The sequence below is a fragment of the Passer montanus genome, unplaced genomic scaffold (genome assembly GCF_014805655.1).
Source record: "Passer montanus isolate IOZ18808 unplaced genomic scaffold, ASM1480565v1 scaffold20, whole genome shotgun sequence".
Taxonomy (NCBI): Eukaryota; Metazoa; Chordata; class Aves; order Passeriformes; family Passeridae; genus Passer; species Passer montanus.
In genome coordinates this window covers 1,690,032-1,717,227 of record NW_024366592.1, presented here as the reverse complement: position 1 = coordinate 1,717,227, position 27,196 = coordinate 1,690,032, and the positions used below count along the sequence as shown (strand labels likewise).

Genomic DNA, 27,196 nt, shown 5'->3' with positions numbered 1-27,196 from the left:
GAGGGCCTGCCATTCCAGTAGGAACAGCAAAGAGCCTAAACTGACCAGAAAACAGAATTACAAATGAGCACTTGACCATTTAGATAATGCCTCCATGCTTTTTTTTTAAAAATGCATTTCAGATTTTCATTACATGCTTACTCAGAAAATGTGTTCATATCCCTCTAATTAGCTGGGGGAAAAGAAAAACAACCCACAAATGTTCTTTCTCATCTCCTGTCTCCTCCCTCCTGCTGGCCATTGCCCACTGAGCCAATGCTGATTCTGTGTCACAGAGCAGAGTGAGCTAAATCATTCACTGTGCCCACAAAGTGTCACAGTGTGCTGTAACAGAAGCTTGGCTGAACCTGACAGGGTCCAAAACTGCTGCAAAGATGCCAAAACCACACTGTTGCAAAGGACACTGAGCAGCCTGAATTTACTAGACAGTTTTGAATGCATGTCAAAAATTTTTCCATTTGCACAGCAGCAAGTGCCTATTTTTCCTTTAATAGCTTCTTAATCACTGTTGGGGTGTATGTCAATTACAATCACAAAGTCAATTCCAATGAAAACTTCATCAGAATAATACCTTTTCCTACCCCACACAGTATGCAAAACTTCAGTGGGCATGTGGGATGGCAATGGGAACCACCTCTCCCAGCATTCAAGAGATGAGTAAAGCAATAAATGAGCCTGGAAGCCACTGTGGTTCAGAAGACTCATGCAGAGCCTTTTAGTCTGAATTGACACGGCACAATTTTGGCTTTACCTCGTCATACACCTCAAGTGTAAGTCCAAAAGAACAATGTTTTGGAATCATGTTGCATGTGAATATTTTTTCCAGCATCTGCTAAAATAAAACCCTCCAGTCATCACAGCTGTAAAGCTGTCTGAAGCTTCAGGTTTGGTAATAGATATTTGGAATTATGGGCTTCGTGTCCAAAGCTCTACTGGCACTATTGATGCTCTTTATTGATCTGCTGCTCTTCCAGCATCTACTGACCCAGATGTCTGCAAAAGCAGCTCTGTGCTGTGGGTGACCATTATCTGCAACCAGGGCAGGTTTTCTCCTTGTCTCATGCTGTGTGTGCTGCCATGGAAGCAAAAAAGTAAGTAAAATTAAGTACTTAGAAGTGGTAAGAAATCTGTGGGGAAGTGTAGCCTCTCCAAGCATATCCTGTGCAGTGAGCCCTGGGTCTTCAGAAGTGCTTTCTTCAAACCTCACCAAAAGATAAGAACAGGTCAGGAAGCCTTACTTGTGCTTTATTTCAGTTTAATGTTTTGGGATTTTTCCATACACCAAGCTAGGATGAATTTCCCCGGTCAAATAATCAACATCATCATCTTATGCTCTAAAATGGCCCTTCTCTCCCCTCCTTTAACCAGTCACACCACCTGCCTCTCACTTCTAATTTTTAAAAGCTTGTGTCAAAACTGTAATTTCATTGAGGCAGGCTGAAGCTGTTATTTCAGCCATTTCTTGTGAGAAAATAATGTTGTTGGTGCTCTTGACATGGATGGGAGCAGGGTGGGTTGAGCTTTGCTGCTGCTGTGACAGGCACCAGTGGGGACTAGGAATCTTCTAGGAAGGCTCCCTATTTTCACTCATCTCTTCTTAATCTGCACATATTACCAAGGACTAGAAGCACAGACTCATATCCTGATTCTCATTTTGGTCTGAAAACTTAGAAGTTAGTTAGAGGCCAAAGTTGCGACCTAAGGAACTCAGAAACTGGAAAAAAAAAGATAAAGCCAAGCCAAAGGCACTTATTAGCAAAAAGTTGACATAGTTACAGTAAAAATTTAAAGTCTGTGAAATTTTAAACCAATATAGATTCCCTCTCATTTGCACTTCTCACATATAATGTTGGTTCTTTTCTGTAGAGGTGGGAGATTGATCTCAAAAGTATTCCCTTAAATGCTTTTGATGCATCAGAATCTTAAACAGGGCTGGTTTAGACACCAGACTCAACATAGTAGAAAAACTTGGCTCCTATGAAAGGGTAATTTGGCCAGAATCTTGAGTTCCCATTCATTATTTGTTTTCTTTATGCTGGAAATGCAGAAAAATCAGTGGTCATACCTGCTTGAACAGGGTCTGGTATTCAAGCCATAGCTTGCGTCTGTCTGTGACCTGAAAACTCAAAATGCCTTCACTACCACATTAAAATAAAAATGCTGTGACTTACAGGTTTCATAATTAGAAAGAATTTACATCTTACAGATACTCATGGATTCTTTGGTTTGTTCCCTGAAATTATCAAAATTCTGAACACTGAGAGCTCTGCACATTTCAGACTATCATTATAATTTTGGATGTGAAATCTCTACTGCTTCATAAACCATTTATTTCTGCACATATCAGTCATGCACTTATTTCCTTAACCCCACTCAAAACAAAAACCTAACAAACAATAAATATCAATTTTTATACATTACAATGCTTTGGAGCAATGAAAGTTTGTATAAAATCTCAGAGACCACAGTTTGTCTGAGCAAAGCTCTGCTTAACATTTGACTTTCTAGATGGTAAGTAAAGTGCTCCACCCATCAATATTGGCTAGAAGTGTTCTTTCTGAATTAATTTTGTGTGGTTTCACAGTGGTTTGCTCTCCCCATGGTGTCCCAAGGGAACCAGAAGCCTAAAGAAGTGGGAAGAAGTGCCTTGCTGGTGTTAAAAGGTTTGTGCTTTGAAAGCATGGAACTGCTGAGTGCACACAGGCTGCTAAAAACCCCTCCCTCCATCCAGTTAGAAAGGGAGATTGATGGCAGAAAAATGGTAAATTACTCCCACTTATCAAATGTCTAATAAGGCACTGATTTTGGCATTTTAAAAAATCAAAAGACATATCACATCCTTCTAAAATATTATTATTGAAAAAATAAGCCTCACTGCTCAAATCCTAGAGAAAACATTTTGAATGAAGCACTGTGTTTTACTATTGGTTTTGTTTTAACCATGGAATATTTTGAAGAAAACATTTCATTTTCATTTGAGGAACCCCAAGTGAGATCTCCTTCTGATTTCTTATGACTGCCAACAAAATAAAAATTCAAAAACTGCACAGCAGCATAAGGGTGATGCTCCCTGCAGTGCTTAAAAGCACGAGGAAATTCCAGCAGGTGGGGGAATATTTGCCTCAACACCATGCACATTTCCCAGACTGTAACACAGAAATCATAATGGTTAGTTTAAAGGCTAAATACAACTCAAGGAGGACTTGTTTTTTAATTCATTAGTAGTTTAGAAACTGTGAAAAAAAGACACGAACCAACCCAGCAACCCCCAAGAGGGTTCTGCTTATTCAGTGTGTGGAAGGAGTTTCCTCTTTTCTCCCCAAGTACACTTCAGGGTGCCTCTGAGCATGCTGACCATGTTCAGACTTGTCTGGCACTTTCTAAACATCAGCTCCAAAAAAAACCAGAAACGCAGCTCCAAAAAAAAATCCCAAACTGTTGTGAAGCCACCTCTTTTCTCTCAAAGAACATGAGTTCTCCCTCCGACACTGAGTGCCAAACCTCACAAAGTCTGGGAGGTCCCAGAGCTGGTGCCTCTTTCTAGGCAAAAGCAAACCAAGTGCTGAATGCTGAAATAAAAGCCAGCAGAGAGGATAAATATTGGCTCCCTATTTTGGTAATTATCAGAGGAGTAGAGGTGCAGGTTACCACCAGAGTGCTTTTTATAGAATTAGACATCCTTCCGTGAGAAAAGGCAGGGACTTCAAGTTCTAAATAGGAGTTTCAAAGACCTTTTAAAAAGGTTCCTCCTCCTGCACTTGCAGGTAATGGGATTTATCACTCCTAGACCCATTTCTGAATAAGGCCATGTTTATGCAGACAGGCATAAAGAATATATATCAAATGTAAAAACATACATGGACACACAACCAACCACACAGAAGTAGTGTTTGCGAGGACATTTACAATAAATGGCACTAACACCTTTATTAAGATTTTAATTTTTCATTTGTGAAAAATGAATAGATTTTTTTTTTTCCCTTGTACGCAGAGGAAAAGCAAACTAATGGCAAAAATCGAGATTACTTTCTTATTTCAATACTGTCTTTGTAGCCACAAAGATACAATAATTTAACGGACAAGAAATACTGTTTATTGCAGACTTTAAGCTGATTCATGTGAAAAAGGCACTATGAAACTTAATCAAACTAGATGATTAAATTTGTCTAAATTAAGTGATATTATATATTATATATAATACATATATTATATATAAAATCACATGACCATATGAAACAGAACATTTTGTGACAAAAATCATTGCATCTCCAAAAATAGCATTTTCTGGAAGGGATGTTTCTCTTTTCTTTTCTTTTCTTTTTTTTCTGTTTTACCTTCAGGAATCCGCTTTTCCAAAAGATTACATTTATAAAGGAAATTACAAAGGCTTTTTGCATGAGGAAAAACTGATATCTGGGATCAACACACAGAGAAGTCTAGATTATACACTGTTCTTTCGGATGGGTTAAGTTACAGACAAAAAAAAATGCAATTATATTTTGAAGAAAAATATACTGTGAGTTGTTGCATGGCTACAGCAGATCTCATCACCTCTTTGAGCTGGGTTGTGTTACTATTTTCTAGGTACTCTTTCTTTGTGCAATATTATAGTTCATCACAGGTGAAATACGGATAAAATCAATGTACAGAATATTATTTTGCTATAAACAGCATCATTAGTAATAAAACACCTTGGGAGTGATGCAGGAAAGATTCAGTCTCTGTTGGGCTGCTGTTCATTCCCTAAACATTTCCTCCACATTTGCTGGAGTCGACAACTTAAGTAAACATCCTGCAGCCAAATGCCTGACAAGAAAGACTGAGCCAAAAAGGACATAATTGCACACTACAGCAAGAGTGGGATTCAGAATCTTATTATTACTGAAGGGTTCAAGTGCTTTTTTATTGCTGGCTCAGCTTCCCTCAGATGAATCACCAACAAAGACGTGCTCCAATTTATCTGTCATGTTAATTCCATAAAGCCAAGACTCATCTCTGGGTAGTAAATGAATCATGTACCAATATTTTCACCTGTCAGGAATCTCCACTGCATTTCTCATCTGTTCATTTCTCATGATGAGGAGCCAGCAGCAGGTACTTCTCTGAAGACTACTGTAAATTTTCTTCATGTTGGCTAGTTACATTTACAATACAATAAGACATTCCCCTTCACTGCTTCCTAAAGCAAAGCTGGATGGTTTAATGCTATGGACAATGGAATTAAAGAAAAGAGGAAACACATTTAGTGGCTGCTTCCTTCATCAAAGGACTCCACACCTGAATCTGTGGCAGCTGCACTGATTTTTTCTTGCCGTCTTCTCATAATTTCTTGCAGTTCTGAACTACCACTGCTAGCCTGTAAACAAAAGAGAAGAGTTTACTTGTGGCTTTGACAGGTGCTGAAATTCCTCTGCCAATATTTTATTAAGACAGTTGTTTGAACAAACTCACCTTGCCAATCCAACAGAAAAGTATTTACACTACACTTAAATATAGAGCAGAAAAAAAATCTGCAGACTATTAAAAGCATATTTCATCATTGTTGAGCTTCTATAATTCCCACATGGATATTTAGTTATGTTGGATATTTTATTATGTTGGATATTTAGTGGATTCATAAAATATGGCTTCAGTAAAAGCAGAGTTAAAGTTTAATAAGTTTGTTAGGATTCTACACTTAAACATTGGGGCAATAATATTTATAATTAAAATCCAGAAAAAAACCCTAAAAATTAAAAAATTTAAAACCTGAAAATAAATCCTTGATGGGTTTAAAAGCTCACACATGCACATGGGATTGCATAGGCAAGACCCAAGTAAGGATTCAGTCTCAGGCTCACACACCATGAGGGATTTGCAGCTCAGAAACACAGGTTTCAAATTTAGAGCACACTCATCAAAATTGGACCATACTACAATATTAGCAACAATGGAATATTGCGAGGACAAGGCTTTAAATCGTCTTTTAAGACTGAAAACCAGGTCTGCTGTACCAGCTGCTTTTCAACATAAATAAAATTATTAGCAAGGTCAGGACTTCTGTTCACTACAGCAGAACTTCCCAAAGTGTGCATGAACAAAACTAGGGGATTGTAAACCAAGAGCATATCTGCTACTCTACTATCTGGCCATGACATGACCTCCAAAACTTCAAAATCAGCTTCCTAAATACCCTCTGAATAAGGAAGCAGAAACTGGTTCTGAAATTTATAAAACAAATCCCAGGACTGTTAAGGGGAAAATCCTGCAGTTGATTGTGAACTCTGAAAATGCATCCTAATAATTTCATAAAATTTCATATAGATTTAGTCATTATATCCATTAAAATGTAGTACCTGGTGCCACAAAGAATGAGACAATTTCTTAATTAACTACAGTGCTCCTCCTACTTAAAATAACATTGCTCTCCTCTCCCGGAGTGGAAGGGCAAAGCAGGGAGCCTAGAATTGACTCTGAAATTGAGGGAGCAGCTTTACTTGTCTTAATTAATCTTGTCCTTGCTCTCTTGGTTTCAGATACAGAATTGCAGCACCCATTCCTAAGTTCATGCATAAAAAACCATCAGCAGATGCCCAACAATGTACTTCATCAGAGGTCATGTACAAATGTTTTTCTGAGAATAACTGAGCAGCCCAAGCTGAAAGAATTTGCTTTCCTGATAGCATCAATGACAACAGGACTGATGAGCCTGAAATGCATTATATTATAATATTATTATAGGGAGAGAAAGGATGGTTCAACTTCCTTTGATGACATAATTCAGCAAACAACAGGCTGAAGCCATCAGGAATTGCATGAATTCTGAAACTCAACCTCAAAAAACTAAAGCAGAAATAAACATTTCAATTTCCTATTCCCCAACAAAAAAACACTACTAAAAAACAATTACCTTGTTAGACTCTAAGTAGCTGCTAATTAACTCTTGTAGGGTATTTATTAGACAAGTTTGGATTTTTAAGTTTCCTGTAGAGTGAGGCCTAACTGGGGCAAAAGACCCCTCCAACCCAGTGCATCTCTGCTTTTCAGACCAAATTCCACTACAAAACAACTTCCATCTCAGGACACTGAAATCAGATGGATGACATGCAAAAAAGTTGAAGAATAGAAATATATCTTCACTAGAAAATGATGGATTGCTCTGGACTGTAGTGATTTCTATTCCTAAGAGTAAAGGTGAAACATTTCTCCCTTCCTTTAACTGGAAAATAGGGCTTGAAGAAGGGAATAAAACAGTTTTAAGTGTTAGAAACAGAGAAAAGGTGAAATCCACTGATCATGTAAAGTATAAAATATGCATCATCATAAGCCTGTCTTTAAAAATATGCCTGGTAGCTAATGGTTAAAATAATTCAAGTGAGACATTCCCAGCTTAAGGAGAGGAAAGTATTTTAAACCTCTTCAAGATTTTCTTCTAAATAGGATGTGGAGAATATAACTTCTCAGTTGGGTTGATCTCACATTTACATCATTTCTCCACTTGCCACAGCAATTTAAAAAAAATGTAGGTGCATCTCCAATTTTACTGGTATACAATTGGCAAGAATTGTCCTCAGTACAGCTCTGGATACAAGCTTAAGGTGTTTAAGAAACAACACTGCTTTAATTAAAGCATAATGCTGCAGAGCAATAAATACAGAGACCGAATACTTGATCCTTGGCTCAGAAACTCTGCTAGCAGTGTCCAGTGTGTTTTTCCCTCAGTGCAGGTGCCCCAGTGTTTGACCTGAAAACAGCAGTGGTCTCACCCTACCAATTTCTCAAGCCCGATAAATCAAATCCTCTGCAAAGATAAAATAAAACACACCTATCACCACCAAAATTGTTGGGAGTATGTGTTTGTCCAAGCATCAGGCAAAGCAAGAAGCAGGAAAAGAGAATACTTGGCTCAGAAACTCTGCCAGCAGTGTCCAGTGTGTTTTTCCCCCAGTGCAGGTGCCCCAGTGTTTGACCTGAAAACAGCAGTGGTCTCACCCCACCAATTTCTCAAGCCCTATAAATCAAATCCTCTGCAAAGATAAAACAAAACTCACCTATCACCACCAAAATTATTGGGAGTATGTGTTTGTCGAAGCATCAGGCAAAGCAAGAAGCAGGAAAAGATGCATTTTACTCCCCTGTTGTTTTCCCCAAAGCCCTTTTTGGCTGATTTTGTCGTCTTGCAGTCTGCTACACCACAAAACCTCTTAATTTTGAGTGCTGTTTCTAATGTTTCTGGACCCCTTTAGAAGTGGGGATGATCTCACCTGGTGTTTTGATGATGCTGTCCCAATGAATTAATAACAAATAACTCAGGTGAAAAGAATGATTATCAATGTGATGGGAACTAAGGAAAATCCACCTGCCTCACAGAAGGAGTTATCTAATTCTGCAGGCTCAGAACTGGTGACCCAAATTAGATGAGTGAGAAGAGTTGTCCATACCTCCAAGGCAGATTTCTGTACCGTGATTTGGTTGTAGACTCGTGACCCTTCTGGGCAAACAGTCCTGAGTTCCTCTTTATTGAGGGAGAAAAGCTGAGCTCCTGTCAGCACACCGAGGCTGTTCACAGTCCTGGGACACACCAAGGGAGCAAACAGCAAATCAGCAAAACCACACTGGCAAGGCTGCCTTCATCCCACATTGCCTTGGCTGGGGCTACTAAATTCAGAGCAAACTTGGTGCTGCAGGACTACTGAAGTCAATTTGGTGTATAAGTAGACTTTTTGGTAGAGGCTAAAATATATATACACTATAGGTATATACTATATACAGAATCTATCTATATAAAATATATAGAGGGTCAGTAACTCTATAACCACATTGACATATATTTTTATATATGTATTAGTTACACTTATACATATATATATATACACATACAGAATCTATCTATATAAAATATATAGAGGGTCAGTAACTCTATAACCACATTGACATATATTTTCATATATGTATTAGTTACACTTATACATATATATATATACACATACAGAATCTATCTATATAAAATATATAGAGGTTCTGTAGCTGTATAACCACATTGACGTATATTTTTATATATGTATTAGGTACACCTATGCACACATGTGTATATATATACACACAGAATCTATACATGTAAAACATATAGAAGTTCTGTAGCTCTATAACCACATTGACATATATTTTTATTAAATACATTTATACACACATCTATATATATCTATATATCCATATATATGTGTTTTTATATGTATGTATGTTAAATACATTTATACACACATCTATATATATCTATATATCCATATATATGTGTTTTTATATGTATGTATGTGTATATATAGATCCATATATGTGTGTATATACACGTGTGTGTCTACATGTATATATGTATATATACACATATCTCTCCATATATACACATATATATGCATATATACACATATATATCTATATATACATGTGTATATAGATGCATATATAGATGTATATTCATGTGTGTGTATATATATATGTATCTATGTGTATATATATATAAATGTGTGTGTGTGTATATATATATACACATATATGATATGTATCTGTGTATATATATATAAATGTGTGTATATATATATACACACATTTATATATATATACACATATATGTATATAAAAAATATATAAAGTGTATATATGTATAAATATATAAATATGTATATATACATACACACACAAATTAATTGTTTTAAGAGTGCAGCTGGCATCTCTTGATTTTCAGGAGATGCCTGATTTTAAAAAGTGGTCAGGCCACATCCTGACAGGAAAACAACCCAAAGAACTTTTGTTGCATTCTCCCCGGGACTTACACAGGGTTGAATCCTTTGGACTGCAGCCAGGCTTTCACATCCTCAGGAGAGGAGTCATAGGTGATGTTCACCACGGGGATGTTTGGCCGTGGCACGTGGAATTTCCTCTGGGCAGCGCTCCGGCCGATGGTGAGCCTGTGGACAAGTTCATCCTGCACTTCCTCCATCTGGGATTTCCTGCCTAGAGAGAGAGAGACATCTCACAGCAGTTATTCTCTTTATCAAAGTCAAGTAATTTCTTCTATGTCACTTTAAATCACAAACTTTAAAAAAAAAAATTCATTCATAAGATCTGACTAAATTGTTGCTCTCCTTTTCCCCCATGGAATATTTCAATATTACCAATCCTCTCTTTGCAAAACAAAGCAAAAATAAACAAACAAAAAGCCCCAGACAGATCTCAACTAAGACCCCAGAGAGGAGAGATGACTGGGTGTCACAGAGAGGCAGATCAGTGTGACAGTGCCCAAGTTGTAGAATAAAATGGGAATGGAGGCTTATTCAATTGTCATAGGATGCCTTTTTTCAAACAGAATTGAAGGTTTAGAAATGAAAACAAGAAAATGATGAGGAAGGTTGTAAGACTGCTCACACTGTGGGAAGGTAGTACTTTCCACAAACAGTTCTTTAGTTGAAAGTTCAACTTTTTAGTGCAAATCAACACAGGCAAAATATTTCACAGCTGCTCACGTATATCAGCTTGCATCTAATGAGCTATTGGAGCAATTGCATTTTTGACAGGGTTTTGAGAAATTTGAATTCACTCCATGCCTGGAGTGGCTGCTTAGCTGAAACATTGTCACATTTTGCATTTAAAAAGGAATAAAAAAAGAAGGGGGTAGCTGCTCTCACCACAGACTCAAGAACTGGGCAAGAGTTGTTTATTTATTTTTTCATTTTAAACAAAACTGTAAGAATTCATTATCCCCCATTTGTCTGAAACATTTAGATCAGTTGCTGTTCATTAGCAGGCAACAAACTGAAATACTTTTCAGTCATTTCAACAAGATCAATTATGATGACAATGAGAATTGTTTAAAATTGCTGTAAAAATTTCTGTGGATAACTTCACAAAAATAGGTAGAATTCAGTAAGGTATAAATAACCTTTTGGGCTCAGAGAAGATACTGATTTCACACAGTTAAAATCTCTGTGCCATAACATTGGAACAACTATAAAAATCCTCTGACAAACAACTCCAATTACCTCAAAAATTCTCAGGATTTCCTTGCCAAGATATTTTTAGTGATCTTTATTCAACCTTCTCACTTTGATACACAAACAGTAACTACACCACCCTCTCAATGCACTCAGATGGAAAACCTATTCCTTTTCTCCCATTACACTGATAGGAACAGATGAAAACAACTCATCTTCAATATGAAAAAACCCTGTAAGATAGAAACATTTTTGCCTTCTCTACTTTCCTTTTATATTCTCTCAGAATCTCTCCAGGGGTTCTCTCAAAACCTCTCCAGGGATCAATATCTCTAGCCAGTTAAACAAATAAGAACAAGCTTTACATAGGCCCCGAGGATTATTTATTTAATCACCACAGCAGAAAGAAGAAAAAATGTTGGTTTAACCATTTCCTTTTTTCTTTTACAAAATACCCTCAGGTTGAAAGTGGAAAAAGTCTCTCTATTATAATATTTGAAGCATTCAGGCCCTGTTGTGCAGGGTTTTCTCCTCTCCCCCCATCCTGAGTGTGAGTCAGAAGTCCAACGACACGAGCTCAGTGATTTGTGCAAATCTGACAGGGGTTATGTGAGGAAAGCCTTTAGGCAGTGTTATCAAAGCTTGCACACGCTGTTTTCCCAAGCAGGAAGAGACACAGAACATTGCTGTCTTCCTTCTATTTACACAGATTTTGAAAGACTTATGCTTAATCTAGACCAAGACTGTATCAAGAGACAAATATTTAGCTGTTAGATAGGAGATCTTTCCCATTCTTAGATGCACTATCAGAAATAAGCAGGGCCTGGGGCAGGTTCTGTGGTGTTCTCTGGTTCAGGTGGGTACTTGACCAACAGGTTTCCCATCATATGTGAAGAGGAACCTATTTTGTGAGGGTTTTGGGCTGCCTGAAGCTCATTAACTGGGCTTGGGTGAGCTCTGTGTGACCCACAGCCTCTACAGTAGCTCTTCACACCTCACACACGACCTGTACCTGAAGCCATGGAAAATGGTCTTCTCATTTTCCATCTAGAATGGATAGAGAAGGCCAAGGTGGATTCAAGGACACAGCAATGCTATGGCACAGTCCTTCCACAGAAATAAAATTTTCATTTTTGTGCAGGTGTGTGAGGGAAATCACCCTCACTTTCCACATATTTTCTAAGTGTTTATTTGTCTGTTTTTAATTAAGTAACCAACTCTTTCTTTGGGAAGCAGCAGTGAAGCCTCTTCCTCCAGCCAGGCTGTTCTTCAGTTATGATTTCCAGCCAGACAGTCCCTTAGGTGAATATAAGGAAAAGTTCCCAGAGCTTTCCTGAGCTCAGAGTTTAGGCAGGAGCTTGTCCTCCACCAGGCAATGTCACTACAGACTCCACCAACAAGATTATCCACTGGGGACAGGGGGCAAAGAAGCCTTTCCCCAGAAAGGATTATGCTCAGTGCCAGTTTCTGACCTTAGGTGGAAGCAGGATTTGCTGGTAAGGCAGTGAGCATGGAAAGCTGTCAACTTTTGAACTACAAAAAGCTCATTATTTTTACAGCTATTACTTTAAAAGCTGTAGCAAATGCTTTCCTACATGTTTCAGTTATTTCTAAGCCAAGCAATCACATTGCCTAAAATGCATTTAGGACAGAAATTACTGACTAAACAAGCTTTTCTAACCCTACCTGCTTTTCAGTCAATGCCAAGTAGCAGCCTCAGCATGCCTCAATTGACATATTTATAAGGCATATTTTTAATCAGAACTTCTCAAGACAGCCACACACTGTTGGATGCACATTACCAAGTTTTTCCAGCTATGGAGGTATGGAATATGTTCCTGTGTCCTCCTGGGACAAGGACACCAAAGTCTGCTCCATGGTCTGCCAGTTGCTGCTGCTTTGACCACGCCAAGGTGCCCAACTGTAAAGTAACTCTACAAAACTATTGCAATGTGGTTCCTGTGCATCACCCAGACCTGCACGTGTTCTTGAAGCCCTGAATATGTGTTTCAGAATGGTGCAAACAACCTAGAAATATGGATGATCATGAATTGAAGTGTGAATACCACGTAACTGATTTTAAAATAATTTTAGGTTGTAATGCGGCAGTGAGTTCAGGTGGAAAGGCTCCATTAGCTAGCATATCAGCATGGGCATTCCCAGAGTTAAAAACCACTCTCTCAAAACCTCTCCAGGGATCAATATCTCTAGCCAGTTAAACAAATAAGAACAAGCTTTACATAGGCCCCGAGGATTATTTATTTAATCACCACAGCAGAAAGAAGAAAAAATGTTGGTTTAACCATTTCCTTTTTTCTTTTACAAAATAGCCTCAGGTTGAAAGTGGAAAAAGTCTCTCTAATATTTGAAGCATTCAGGCCCTGTTGTGTAGGGTTTTCTCCTCTCCCCCCATCCTGAGTGCGAGTCAGAAGTCCAACGACACAAGCTCAGTGATTTGTGCAAATCTGACAGGGGTTATGTGAGGAAAGCCTTTAGGCAGTGTTATCAAAGCTTGCACACGCTGTTTTCCCAAGCAGGAAGAGACACAGAACATTGCTGTCTTCCTTCTATTTACACAGATTTTGAAAGACTTATGCTTAATCTAGACCAAGACTGTATCAAGAGACAAATATTTAGCTGTTAGATAGGAGATCTTTCCCATTCTTAGATGCACTATCAGAAATAAGCAGGGCCTGGGGCAGGTTCTGTGGTGTTCTCTGGTTCAGGTGGGTACTTGACCAACAGGTTTCCCATCATATGTGAAGAGGAACCTATTTTGTGAGGGTTTTGGGCTGCCTGAAGCTCATTAACTGGGCTTGGGTGAGCTCTGTGTGACCCACAGCCTCTACAGTAGCTCTTCACACCTCACACACGACCTGTACCTGAAGCCATGGAAAATGGTCTTCTCATTTTCCATCTAGAATGGATAGAGAAGGCCAAGGTGGATTCAAGGACACAGCAATGCTATGGCACAGTCCTTCCACAGAAATAAAATTTTCATTTTTGTGCAGGTGTGTGAGGGAAATCACCCTCACTTTCCACACCTTTTCTAAGTGTTTGTCTGTTTTTAATTAAGTAACCAACTCTTTCTTTGGGAAGCAGCAGTGAAGCCTCTTCCTCCAGCCAGGCTGTTCTTCAGTTATGATTTCCAGCCAGACAGTCCCTTAGGTGAATATAAGGAAAAGTTCCCAGAGCTTTCCTGAGCTCAGAGTTTAGGCAGGAGCTTGTCCTCCACCAGGCAATGTCACTACAGACTCCACCAACAAGATTATCCACTGGGGACAGGGGGCAAAGAAGCCTTTCCCCAGAAAGGATTATGCTCAGTGCCAGTTTCTGACCTTAGGTGGAAGCAGGATTTGCTGGTAAGGCAGTGAGCATGGAAAGCTGTCAACTTTTGAACTACAAAAAGCTCATTATTTTTACAGCTATTACTTTAAAAGCTGTAGCAAATGCTTTCCTACATGTTTCAGTTATTTCTAAGCCAAGCAATCACATTGCCTAAAATGCATTTAGGACAGAAATTACTGACTAAACAAGCTTTTCTAACCCTACCTGCTTTTCAGTCAATGCCAAGTAGCAGCCTCAGCATGCCTCAATTGACATATTTATAAGGCATATTTTTAATCAGAACTTCTCAAGACAGCCACACACTGTTGGATGCACATTACCAAGTTTTTCCAGCTATGGAGGTATGGAATATGTTCCTGTGTCCTCCTGGGACAAGGACACCAAAGTCTGCTCCATGGTCTGCCAGTTGCTGCTGCTTTGACCACGCCAAGGTGCCCAACTGTAAAGTAACTCTACAAAACTATTGCAATGTGGTTCCTGTGCATCACCCAGACCTGCACGTGTTCTTGAAGCCCTGAATATGTGTTTCAGAATGGTGCAAACAACCTAGAAATATGGATGATCATGAATTGAAGTGTGAATACCACGTAACTGATTTTAAAATAATTTTAGGTTGTAATGCGGCAGTGAGTTCAGGTGGAAAGGCTCCATTAGCTAGCATATCAGCATGGGCATTCCCAGAGTTAAAAACCACTAGAGATCCCAGACATGGGAAATTTAGGTTAGATGTTAGAAAAATGTTTTTTACTGAAGAGGTGATAAAGTTCTGGAATGGCTGCCCAGGGAGGTGGCGGAGTCACCATCCCTGAGTGTGTTTAACAAAGCCTGGATGTGGCACTGGGTGCCAGGGTTGAGTTGAGGTGGTGTTAGGGCATGGGCTGGACTCAATGATCTTAAAGGTCTCTTCCAAGCGAGTGATTCTGTGATTTAGGATGGGACATGTGTAAAGTGTTTTTGCCCAATTACCATTACGGTAATTATAACGAGGGCCAGAACACACATCCATAACAAGCCTGTATTTTAAACATAAGGTTAAACCCCAATTTTTCCACCAAGATTCATCTGAAACACAACTTTAAGGTACTTCAGAATTAAGCCAAACACCCAGGAAAAGGAGGAAAGCCTTTCATCTTTCATTTTGAGGCAAACTTACGGTCCACAGGGATTTGCTTCTGCCGTTGGGTGTCGCGGGCCACGCTGCCACCGCTGTCGCTGGAGGTGCTGCTCTGGCGGCTGACGGCGGCCGGCGCCTTGGGCACGGGGACTGGGATGGGAGCTGGGGCACTGGGGGGCAGGGGGACAGCCACGGGGACAGGAGCGGGCGTGGGGGGCGGCGAGGGCGTGGCGGGAGCCGGCTCGGGCTGTTTCGCGACGTAGTCCGTCCTTTGTTTCTGAAGGAGGCAGAGAGGCTCAGTCAGGAAACAACATCTGGGCAAGATGTCAGACAAACCCAGGCTCTGCACCAAATGGTGCCTTTTGTTCCGCAAGGGCACCTCACTTGCCACGCATCTTTCCAAAGTTTGCCAAAAGTTGATCTGGCATCAAAGTTTGGCATCAGTTTCTCTGCTGGACACCCGACTCACAGCAAGGAAACTCCCTGCAACACCTTTCTTTCTTTCTTAATTTGATCAATGAGATTGTTTTTAAATCTCAAACTTCTATTAACTGGCACTTTCTAACACCTTTCAAAACTTCTGACTTATTGAACTTCATCAGTGAAAAAATGTATATTTTAGAGATGTTATAAAAAAAAAACAAACAAACCCAAAACTGAAAAATGAACACTTCCAGCCACACCTAAACTCAACTAATGTTTTAACTTATAAATGTCACTGAGGATAGCATAGTGCATTGTTTCTTGAACTGCAGACAGCATTTAAGAGGCTCCTGCTCCTCCTATCTATGCCTTTTCAGCTATTGACATGATCATTACAAGCCATCTCAAGGCAATAATCTGATTTAAAAGCAAGAACCAGACTGCACAATTCTTGGAACACAGCTGTTATTTCTTTCTCCCTCCACTTCATGCAGTGTTCTAACATGTAAGTTATGTTGCTGCTAATAACTAACTAGCAGGTGTCTCAAGAAAAACTTTGGGAAGTTATTTCTCCTTTGTCTTTAGAAGGGGACCAGTTACATAAGAACACCTGCATTTTCCTAGAGCAATCAAAGACAGACAAATCCATAAGCCACCTATGCTACCCCTTTCTCTGAGGCAGTTCAAACTCATATCTCACTGTTTAACAGCGTTCCCTCTCCACAATTTTGGGCTAACATGGCTTGAAGGTTCAATATTGAAGTTTGTTTGCTCAATAGGGATGCCTCATCTTGTAGTCATGAGAAGTCTGCTTACTTTGGTATGAAGAGAGATGAATGCATTCCCCAGATTCATTGCTCCTTCCTGAAATACCTCTCCCTATCCCCTTGGAGGCAGAGGGTTTTACAGCAGATCAAGCAGGGAAATATTTGCAGGAGCCCTATGTCAGAATTTGAGCAGCAGATCACTGCCCTGACAACAATCAAACTTTCCTTAAATGTCAGCAACTGCCCTTGTACAGGAATCCCCAGCTCAGTGGACAAGGCATTTATTAGTGAGTGTAAAGCATTCCAGCAATACTCATTTACACCAGCAGAAAAATTATCCCATTGGATTCTCCAGCCAATCAATTAAGTCTGAGAAATGAGCCTTAGTTCCCTTGGATGATTTTTCCCTTAAACCATAATAGTCAGCTACTAAATCAAACATATATCCCTGCAAAACATCTCCCATTAAAGTTCTTTGTTTGTTAATTTGTTTCTATCTCAGCATTTAGTTGTTCGAAGGCCTCCATCTTAACTGCTTTGTGCAATGTGGGGAGATTAAAAAAATAATAATGATTGACTTTTCTGCATTTTACTGCTTCAATGGTAAGAAAATTAATGCTTCTATAATTGTCAAATGACAATGAAAGTGAAATGCATAATATAAAAGTGAAGAAGCAGAATAAATATACTTATGAAACTTGCTCTTTGGTGGAAAGAGAGTCCCCAACTAGGTGTATAGCAAATATACCATAATTCATTATATATAGCTGTACTGTGATAGACTCAAAATCTTGTCAAAGGATTTTAAAATTTCACTGCTACTAAAAGCTTCCAACGATATTCACATCCTTTTATCTTGTTCACAGATTCCAATTACTAGGCTGTTATCCCCATAATGTACCTTTTTCATGTGTGTTTTGACCTTAAAAAAACACAAAGAAAAAGTAAAACTTTTTCATGATAGAGAGGATTTGTTACAAGCCAAGACATCCACTGCACACTGCCACAATCAGAATCCAGAAAAAGAGAGAGCTAAAAACTCCATGTAACTTTCAATGGATGTTACTGGAGGAGCTGCAAAAACATGTTGTACTGCAATCATCAGCCTCATCAAAACAGCTTGCTGCAGTGAAAACAGAAATTAATCTGGAAACGTCACTCAAACTCTAAATTTACAAATGCAACCACATTAAAATACACTTTGCATTTTGCTAAACAGTGCCCAAAACTCAATTATATAGTTGAATTCCATTTAACATTTCTTTTTTTAATGCTTCTTTTTTTAACTCCAGATCTTTTGAGGACATCCACACATTCATCCCATCACTTCTATTCATTGCTATAAAAAGCAGCATGCACTATGGAATTTGGTGACTACAAAGTCCAAAAGGGGAAATTTTAAGATTCAATATCAGAAGAGTAATTCAGTTACCTCTGAGAGCTCTCCCAGTAATTGCTGTGAGGAAAGTGGAGTAAATCACATCAAATAGTGTTGTTAGAAAGGTGAAAAGCAACTGTCTCACACATCACTCCTGAAATTTCATACACATTAGCACTTTAAACTAAAGGAACATCAGTCTTAGTAATTACCTCTTCTTAATCACTAGGAAACTGATAGTGAGTTATTCTAATATCCTTATTTTGAATAGGGAACAGAGTGCTGGCTACAAAACATACACATGTGATGCCATATAAGCAATCAGCTCCTTTCAGAGCACCTACCCAGACAGAAAGAGGTTTAATGGAAAATAAAAGCCAAGGAAAAGAGTGCCAAAGGATTAAAGATCATCAGGTGAATGTAAAGAACACTTGTAAATGGAGAAAAATGAGTTAAGTCACAGCAGGTATTAAAAAAGAGTTTAATTTTTTGAGCTCAAGAAACGTTGTCTAGCTCAGCAAATGAGATGAAGGTGCTGCTCACAGAAGGGCTTGGGTTGGGAGGGAGCTGGTGGTTCCATCTAATTCCAATCCCCTGCCATGGACAGGAGCATCTTCCATTATCCCAGATTGCTCAAACACCCATCCAACCTGGCCTTGAACTCTTCCAGGAATGGGGCATCCACAGCTTCTCTGGGCAACCTGTGCCAGGGCCACACCACCCTCACAGTAAAGAATTCTTCCCAATATCCAATCTAAACCTGTCCTCGTTAAGATTAAAGCCATTTTCCCCTGTTCTGTCACTCCATGCCCTTGCACAAGTGCCTCTCCAGCTCTCCTGCTGGCCCCCTCTAGGTACTGACAGGCCTTTGGAAAGTCTCCCCAGAGCACTGAATAATCTCAGCTCTCAGCCTTTCCTCACAGGAGAAGTGTTTCATCCCTCTGATCACCTCAATTCCCACAAATTGGAACAAAACTGTTTGGAATGGTGATGGTACACACACACTCATTGAAAATCTGGATATATCATAAAAGCTAACTGGGACTAAATTTTGTTTTCTTATTTCTTGCCAGAAAAATCTTTGTTTTTACAGGGAAAAAAATTAAATCCCAAAGCTGTTTTCAGCACGCTACAGGCTGCATCTGGTGAAAAAACAAGATTTGGTATGATTCAATCTATTTTTAATGGAAGCAAAATAATAAGTTTGAGTAAAAATGCGAATGGTTTCAACCCTAATTCTTGATCAGTGTAAAAGAATGGGAACAATATATTTTCAAATATATTTTGGCATTAAAAAAGGGAATATACATATTCAAACTATGGGAAAAACAGACAAAGAACCACTGGAAACAACCAAAACCAGTGTTAGTTCTGGGAAATGTTCTCATTAAGTTAACACAGACACAGAGCTTTCAGTTTACTCTCTTTCTGAACGTTTGAGTGCCACATTCCTGTTTGCACAGTGACAGGAGCACACCAAGAGGGCTGCAGAGCGTTCAGCCTCAGTTTTCTCAACAGCACTGTGGTTTGGATCCTTTCCTGGGACTCCACTGAAGGGACAAGAGAGAACCAACCACTCATCTTCAGCCAAAAGGGACAACGCGGTACCCAAGGCTGGAAGAGAAAATTTCAAGCAGGAAGAGAAAATTTCAAGCAGGGTCTTTTGCCAGAGTTTACTTTGGTGGGTTCAGCTATTATGCAAACAGCTGCCTACTAAAATCCCATTAAAATCCCTAAGCTGTTCTTTGCAGGGTACACCAGTTTGTGATTTTACTGAATTGACAGGAAATTTAGACAGAATTTACTTATTCAAATTGTTATTAGCTAGGATTCGTCCCCATTTCGAAAGGAAAAAAATAAAGAAAAAAAACCCTGCACCTTATTAAACATTTACTCTCTGCCTAAGGATTTTGTACACATCACTGATAATATAACTGTCTCACCTCCAAAAGGGTGTCAGGAGATTAATTAACACGCCCACCAAGATACATAATTCTATCCTAATTATGCTCTTCAAACTTAATTTTCAAGAGCATTAAATCCAAGTTAATAAAATGCACAGCAAATAGGAAATACTATGAGGAATTATTTCATAGGTTCACTAGCAATACTTTTACAAAATAGGAAATGGGAGTGCTTGGGAAACTCTTTATGTTCTTTTATAATAGGATAGTGAAATACCAGTGATGACTCACAATAAAATAAACAGATTAAATGAGCAACACCCCAAAAAACTCTGATAAACAATAATTAACAATAGTAGAAAATAGAATAATTCAGCAAAATGCTCTCCCAAAAGTACAAGAGCACCAAACCAGCAAAAACTCTTTTTCCTGGAACTAATTCAACTGAGCAGAACACAAACAATGTTACAGCCTCTGACTCACAAAGATAATTCAATAACTGGGGTATTGCTGGCAATGTCCTGCAAGCATCACCTCAGTGCTCTCAAGTGACTTTTTGGTTCCTGGATCCTGAAAGCAATTGAATGAAAAATCAGGATTTAATGTAATGTGTGGCCTTTGATGTCACTAGGCAGGGGGAGAGAGCGAGAGCTAAAAAAACTTTCACAGCTCTGAGAATGATTGTGATCATGAGATATCAATCTCTCAGAGAAGGGGTGTCTGTAGCACAATCAAGTGAAAAAATCCTCTTTTTCAATGGAATCCTTAATTCTTCCAGACAATCTATGAACACCCTTTAAGGTGATTAAGGTGAGCAGTGCACTGAAGGTTATTAGTCTGTGAAGGAAGACACTGCCCTTTCTCATAACACTGATCTGCAGCTGGCCACAGCAGCCAGGCCACTGTGAAGGCAGTTTTTTAAAAACTGAAGATGACTTGGGAGAACAGCAAAAGCTGCACAGCACCAGGCACTGCTCCTGGGCAGGGTCTGGCAGAAGTGCTGATAGGAACCACTTGGGTTTCCTGCTCTAGCCACAAATTCTCCTGCCTGACTTTAGGTGAGGCATTCAGCCCTTCAAGCCCTCAGTTCTCTCTGAAACAGCAGCAATGTCTCATAGTGCTGTTGTAAAAATAAATGGAGTTATGCAAACACTTCCCAAATGAACCATGTATCCATCACAGGAAAACAGACAAATGAGAGCGCTCAGGAGTGCTAAAATTACAATAATCACCACTGAGTTTAAACAGCTTTACTGACATGTCTTTGTAAAGACTTCATTTATCCTGCGCAATTTATTATATTCATAAATAATTTCACAGTATTTCGAGCTCACATTTGAATATGGTCAAGCTGTAGAATAACCTGCCAGAGGGCAAAGTAACAGACTTATCTTAAATGGTGTTCCCTGACCCTAATTTTCATAGGTCCATGGAGCATGCTTTGTGGAAGTGATTATTTTATTATATGCCATGTGTTGTCATTATTTCAAGCAGAAAACTTCAAACCCTGCAGTGCATTACAGAAGAATAATGTGAGAACCTCTACTCAAAACTGTACTCAGCCTGCTCAGGACTTGGTGGCAAATTCCAAACACACAAAATAACATGCACAGGGAGCAATAAAAAATCCCAAAGCACTCTAGATGCATGCTTCACTTCACAGACAGGCAAATCCACAACCAATGCAGAATGAGCCAAGATGTTACAGGCAAACAATTTGGGACAGGAAAGCTCAGAAATGGTCTGATTCAAGCCCACCAAGATCAAGGCAGGTCTACTACATTAGTTTGCAAAATACTGTGGCATTTCTTGGTTTTCAGTCATCAGCTGGAAGGTGCAGCCACAACAAATGAGATTAGATTAAATTATTAAATCTCAAGGTTCAACACAAGTTTGGTTTAAAATTCTGATTTAGAGGCAGGCCTGAGATTTCTTCTTAATTCAAATTTGTTTGCCTAAGCTTTCAAGATCATTAGAAAAAAAAAGAGGAAAGAAAGTGGTCTTAGAAAAAAAAAAAAACAACTTCTTTTAGCAGCCTCCAACCCCCTTAAATTTTGTCTAAAAATGCGTTTTACAACTTTATCCTATATATCCTTACTTGGGTGGATAATTGTGCTGATGTAAGAATTTTTTTTAAATAATTCTCTCTAATTCCGTTCAACACATGAAAGAAATCAAAACAACAAAAATATTAGTTCCACACCACTACATGAAAGAAAGAAAATTAAAATGAGGTCAGGACAATAGAGTGCTATAGATGCACAGACATAGTAATTGAAAAATACCTGCTTTGTGAATTCAAAAGCAAATATACCTACTTTTTATGACTCCAAAATTACAGTAATTAAATAAATTCAGGACTGGGATAGAGACACACAAAGAGGGAAAATAAAAGGAAAAGCTATTGTTCACTCTTCTAGGAAAAACAAAGATGACCCTACCTTAAATAATTCAAATTCCTTCTTTGGCATCAACAGCTATCAATTCACAAAGGATATTTGCAATTAAAATAAATGCATATGCATCCACTAGGACTGAAGTTACCACCTCTAAGCAAATAAGCAGGTAAAAAAAAATGAAGTAAACCATTTTTGCAGTATCTCTATCAACTGTATTCTCAGTGAAATACAGACATCACTGTGGGAATCCTGGTTGCTGAGAATTTCAGACTTTCTGTGCTGACAGACTCTGACCCCCAAGAGAGCATTGCATTTCACCTGAGGCCGTGGAGAAGGCTTCCAGAATGGAATGACAGAACGGGGATTGTGGGTGTGGAATTTGAATAGAAGTGTGTGACATTCATAGTGGAAAACTTAAGAGTTTAAGGGTTTAGAATGCAGCAATACATATAAAGTAAGATGGAGGCTCTAGGGTGAAGGCTGGTCCTTCCTCTTTACCTTCCTATTTTCCTTCTTCATCTTCTTCTTCTACTTCTCCTCCATGGGTTTGGGTGGTTTTGTGCAATTGGATAAAAAAGTCCACATTGCAAGAATGGGTGATTGGTTATTGGGTTAAAAGTGAAAATAATTTAGGTGCCATTTTTTAATTTGACAGTTTATCCCTAAAAGACCTTGTAGAGAGAGAGATGGGGCTCCATTTTCAGTTTCTTTAGAGTGAAGTGCTGTAGAACTCACAGTTTTTGAGACTGTGACATAGAACTAACAAACATCTGAGTCCCAACTAGAAATATCGTCTCACGATTTAATCCCGACCCTGGCAAAAAAGAAGCAAAGACTCCCCACATCACCATCAGCTTCTACAAGAAATGTAATTTGTTTGTGCACACAGTGACACTTCCAGAGGAGGTTTTGCTCCCAGGATGGACAGTACCTGGATGGTGCGGGTGTAGGCAGGCTCTGGCCATCCCTGACCGCCTTCTGTGTTCCTCAGAGGGTCCAAAATGTTGTTTGGCACAAAGCCTGTGCTGCCACTTTTGTTCTGGACCTTCCACCACTGCTTTCTGTCGTCCAGAATCTGAAATAATTTGGTAAATTAATTACATGTCATTTCTGACTTTCCTCCTGCCAGTACTTGGGCTGTGAATCATTTCAAAACAAAACCACGGCTTTACCAGGTTCCACGTCTGCCAACAGATCTTGCACAGATGTGTCACTGAGAAACCCCTGTACCTTCCCTGATTCCCACCAGCATTAACTCTACATGGTTCTACTGCATTTTTCAAAATGGGGCTCCCAAAAAATAATATATAAGTGTGTAATGGAGTTCTGTAAAACTCAGGAATGGGCTGGATCAGAGAGTGGAACAAAACACAAATACTTGCACGGAGATGCTGCCATCTCTACAGCCCACATGCTGTTGACAAAAGGAATAAATAATTACTAATAACTCAAGTAAAGGCAGCTCCCCCAAATTTGGGGACACAACACTTCTTAGTGAACAGGGAATGGGAGCAGGATGGCCTGGAGCAGTCAGAAGTCTGCCTGCCTGCCCCACATTCTCACACTCAGCATTTTCTCTCTTTGTCGCTCCCTCCCTTCCAAATGTATCTCACTTTTCTGGTGCCACATCCTCTTGGAAAGAACAGTCCTTCACTATATTCTGTGTGTACACAGATAGCTATTTAAACACGACTTAATATTTAAAAGCAACACTAGAGAAGGTGGAAGGAACACACAAATGTATTTTGAGCACGGATCTCTACAGCACCCCTTCCTAAGTCAGCAAAATTGATGCAAAACAAATTAACTGAACTTTCCATACAGAGGCAGACAAGTCAAACACATTGAAGCAAACATTCGGGAAAGCCACACTGTCCACAGGAAAGGTACCCTCAGCTTTGAGTAGCACCAGAAATTTGTGTGTTGCCTTTGCAAACAAAATTACCTCCACAATCTCTTCTTTCATGACAGAAAGCTCACTGTTGTTTCTTGCCACGAATTCGTACTTGCATTTGGCGTATTTCTTGCTCTGTGTTTTATTGTGTGCTTCATAGTTTCTGCAAAGCAAAGATCAGGCTATTGTTCAGTGAGACAGTCAAGCAACTAAAACCACAAAATGCCCTCTTTGAATAACCTGCAAAACACTTTTTAAAACAAAAACCTCTCAGCCATAATGTGATGCTGCTGTAGAACTACCTAGTCATAATACACTGATTTGAGTGCCAAAAAATAAGTAGAAACAAACAAAATAAAGAGGTGGCTGGAATAGACAGACCTCAAGAACTGCTAATCTTTATTAGCTCACTGCTTGCAAGATGTATGATAACAACCTAGATCAGCAGGTGCTATTGTTTCAAAATAAACATGTACTCTATATTTAGTTTGTTTTCCTACAGAAAGTTAAACAGTCATTTGCCATATAAACAAATGACTATACTAAGGATATAATTGATGGCTTGGGCTTTGTATGAAATTGTATTTCTAGTGTTCGTCACAGATTGTTTCAAATATATAATAGATTAATAAATTGTTGCCATCAATACTAATGGAGTCAAACTCTAAAAAATGTTCACCTATTGTAGATCAGTTTTCTTAACTGACCATAAGATGCCATCAGCTTTAACAACTTCAAGTTACTTTATCAATTAAGAATGAGAAATAACTTCTTTCCAGTTATACACACAACAAGGTACATCACAGTAAGCTCTGCATCTCTCTGTTTCCATGAGGAAAACCTGTCCAGAATGCCTTTGGTTATAAATATACTACTTTCTTTGACATAACACTTTTCAATTGAGAAGTCCTCAGCCCACTCCAAACAGGTCCAGAAAACACCCCCAGTAACTTTATACACTTGCTGCAAATTACACCAACAACATAAACCCATACTGGACAGTAAAGAAAGTAAGCAACAAAAAAAACCACCCAACATGAATAGATAAATAAATAAATAAATATGCAAATAAATTAATCCAAACAGCTAATTAAAACATGAAGCAATCCATGGCTTGAAATGCTGGGTACAAGGTCACAGCCCAGGGACATGAGCACGGCTGGTTGCTGCTGCTGTGTGACTCTGGGTTCCAGGTGTGCCTGAGCAGTCCAGCAGCTGCCTGGCTACTGCATGGCTGTGGAGAACTGTCTCACTTGACTTGAAGAGCAGAACCAAGGAAAATCATATTTAGATTGAAAGATTGTTTTGAAAGAAAAACACTCACAGTATTTAAGGAGAGAGTGAAAAGCAGGTGATGACCCCCAGCCTAGAGAACAGCTGTTACAAGGCTGAACAATGTTTGAGTAATACCAATTTTTCCTGCTACCCCTAAAATTAATATAATTTTGATTTTCTTTCTTGCTATCTCAGAGATATGACTAATGTAGCTCTGACAGTATTTTTAATTACAGGCAGCCTTTACAAAATCATTACAATATTCTACAATATTCTATTCTATTACAGCGTCTTCCTATTTTGTCCACACCTAACCATCCTGATTACTTCAAAAACGTAACTCAGGAAGAACTTTTTAAAATGTCTATATTTTAGTTTTACTTGACTCAGCAACATGCCCAGAACATTTAAGCCCAGCCTAATGAGTCAGTTTACTCTGGTAACAAATATTCTGATCACTTCCCTCTCTCCATCCTCCATTGTGTTTCTCTATGGTATATCAGATATACCATAATTTCAGGCCTCAGCTCTTCACTGTACCCTGCTCAAGAGCCTAGAGTTGCACAGACTTCCAGAGATCTTTTCTTCAAATGACAGTGAAAGCCAAACTCCACAGCATGAAACTGCTGCTTTGAAACAGCACAAAACTTGCTGGAAGTTCCTGAAATACCTAATATCCACTGGAAGTCTAAGACTCTGACACCTTATTCGCATCATCCAATGAAGGCATGTCTTACATCAGTGGTGAGAAGCAGGCACCACTACAGCAGGTCTCATTCCACAGCCTTCCAAAGACTAATTTCACCTTTCATGAACTGCTTCTTAGAAACATTAATTTATTTTTACTGCCACAAAGGAGTCTTGGATAACTCTTTCTATTCCAGACATCCTGATATCATCAACAGCTCAATGCAGTAAGATTCTTTCTCTTAAACTCGAGTGGAGGTAAAAACCTTTGCATAGAATATTCTTACTCTGGAAGGACAAAGCATGTCTTACCACATTACAGGTAAGAGAAAAGAATTTAACATGCAGATCATCTAGATTTCAAAATAAATGGTCCCGAGACAAGAATGCAACAGGCAATCAAATTTGAGAAAACAATTAAGAGATGACAACTCTGCTGCTGTTGCCATGAAGAATAAATCCAAAGTTCTGAGAAATTAATTGTGTCTTCAACCTGCACACCATATGGGAATTGGCTTGCATGCAGATTAAAACCAGGATCTTTTAGCACATGGCTCAAAACTAGCGATTCTGAAAGAGTTATATTGAGGATGCTTTAACCAGCAAGTTGATCCCCAAAATTTAGCTTAAACATCTTCCATGCTCATAAGACAAAATGCTTTTCATATAATATATATGGAATATGCTTTGGTACAGGAGAGAAATTCCAGTTCTTCTTTACTGATGTGCCTCCACAGTTTGTGCTGGTATAAATTCTCCCCAGAGACAAGGCCAAAGATCACTGCATATCACCTTGTCAAGTTATTCTGTTTTAGGACAAAGTGAAGGGGGTGAAAGAGGATGTGCAAAAAGACACTGCTTGCTATGCAAACATTTCAGAGTATTTTCTGTAACATTTGAAAGAGGATAGGAGAGACAAGGTGTCACTCTTCTGAAAGTGGATATTTATACAGCAGCCCAGAAAAATGAAAAGCAGGAGATGATGGAGAACTAAGTGAGCAGCTAAGAAAATCAAACAGTCAATCAAAACAAGGACAGGTGAA

At 39.0% G+C, this 27,196-nt stretch overlaps 1 protein-coding gene across 10 annotated transcripts in view; it reads right to left on the bottom strand.

The window, feature by feature from the left end:
* Nucleotides 1-3,912: 3,912 nt before the first annotated feature.
* EPS8 (epidermal growth factor receptor pathway substrate 8) overlaps nt 3,913-27,196 on the bottom strand; it is a 124,825-nt gene continuing 101,541 nt past the window's right edge. For all 10 annotated transcript variants that reach the window (XM_039708082.1, XM_039708083.1, XM_039708081.1 and 7 more), the window contains 6 exons: nt 24,243-24,354; nt 23,229-23,372; nt 15,466-15,703; nt 9,807-9,987; nt 8,421-8,550; nt 3,913-5,356 (listed from right to left, as the gene is read on the bottom strand). In XM_039708082.1, the coding sequence (XP_039564016.1) occupies nt 5,243-5,356; nt 8,421-8,550; nt 9,807-9,987; nt 15,466-15,703; nt 23,229-23,372; nt 24,243-24,354 (919 nt within the window). In that variant the 3' untranslated portion in view covers nt 3,913-5,242. The remainder of the gene's footprint in view (nt 5,357-8,420; nt 8,551-9,806; nt 9,988-15,465; nt 15,704-23,228; nt 23,373-24,242; nt 24,355-27,196) is intronic.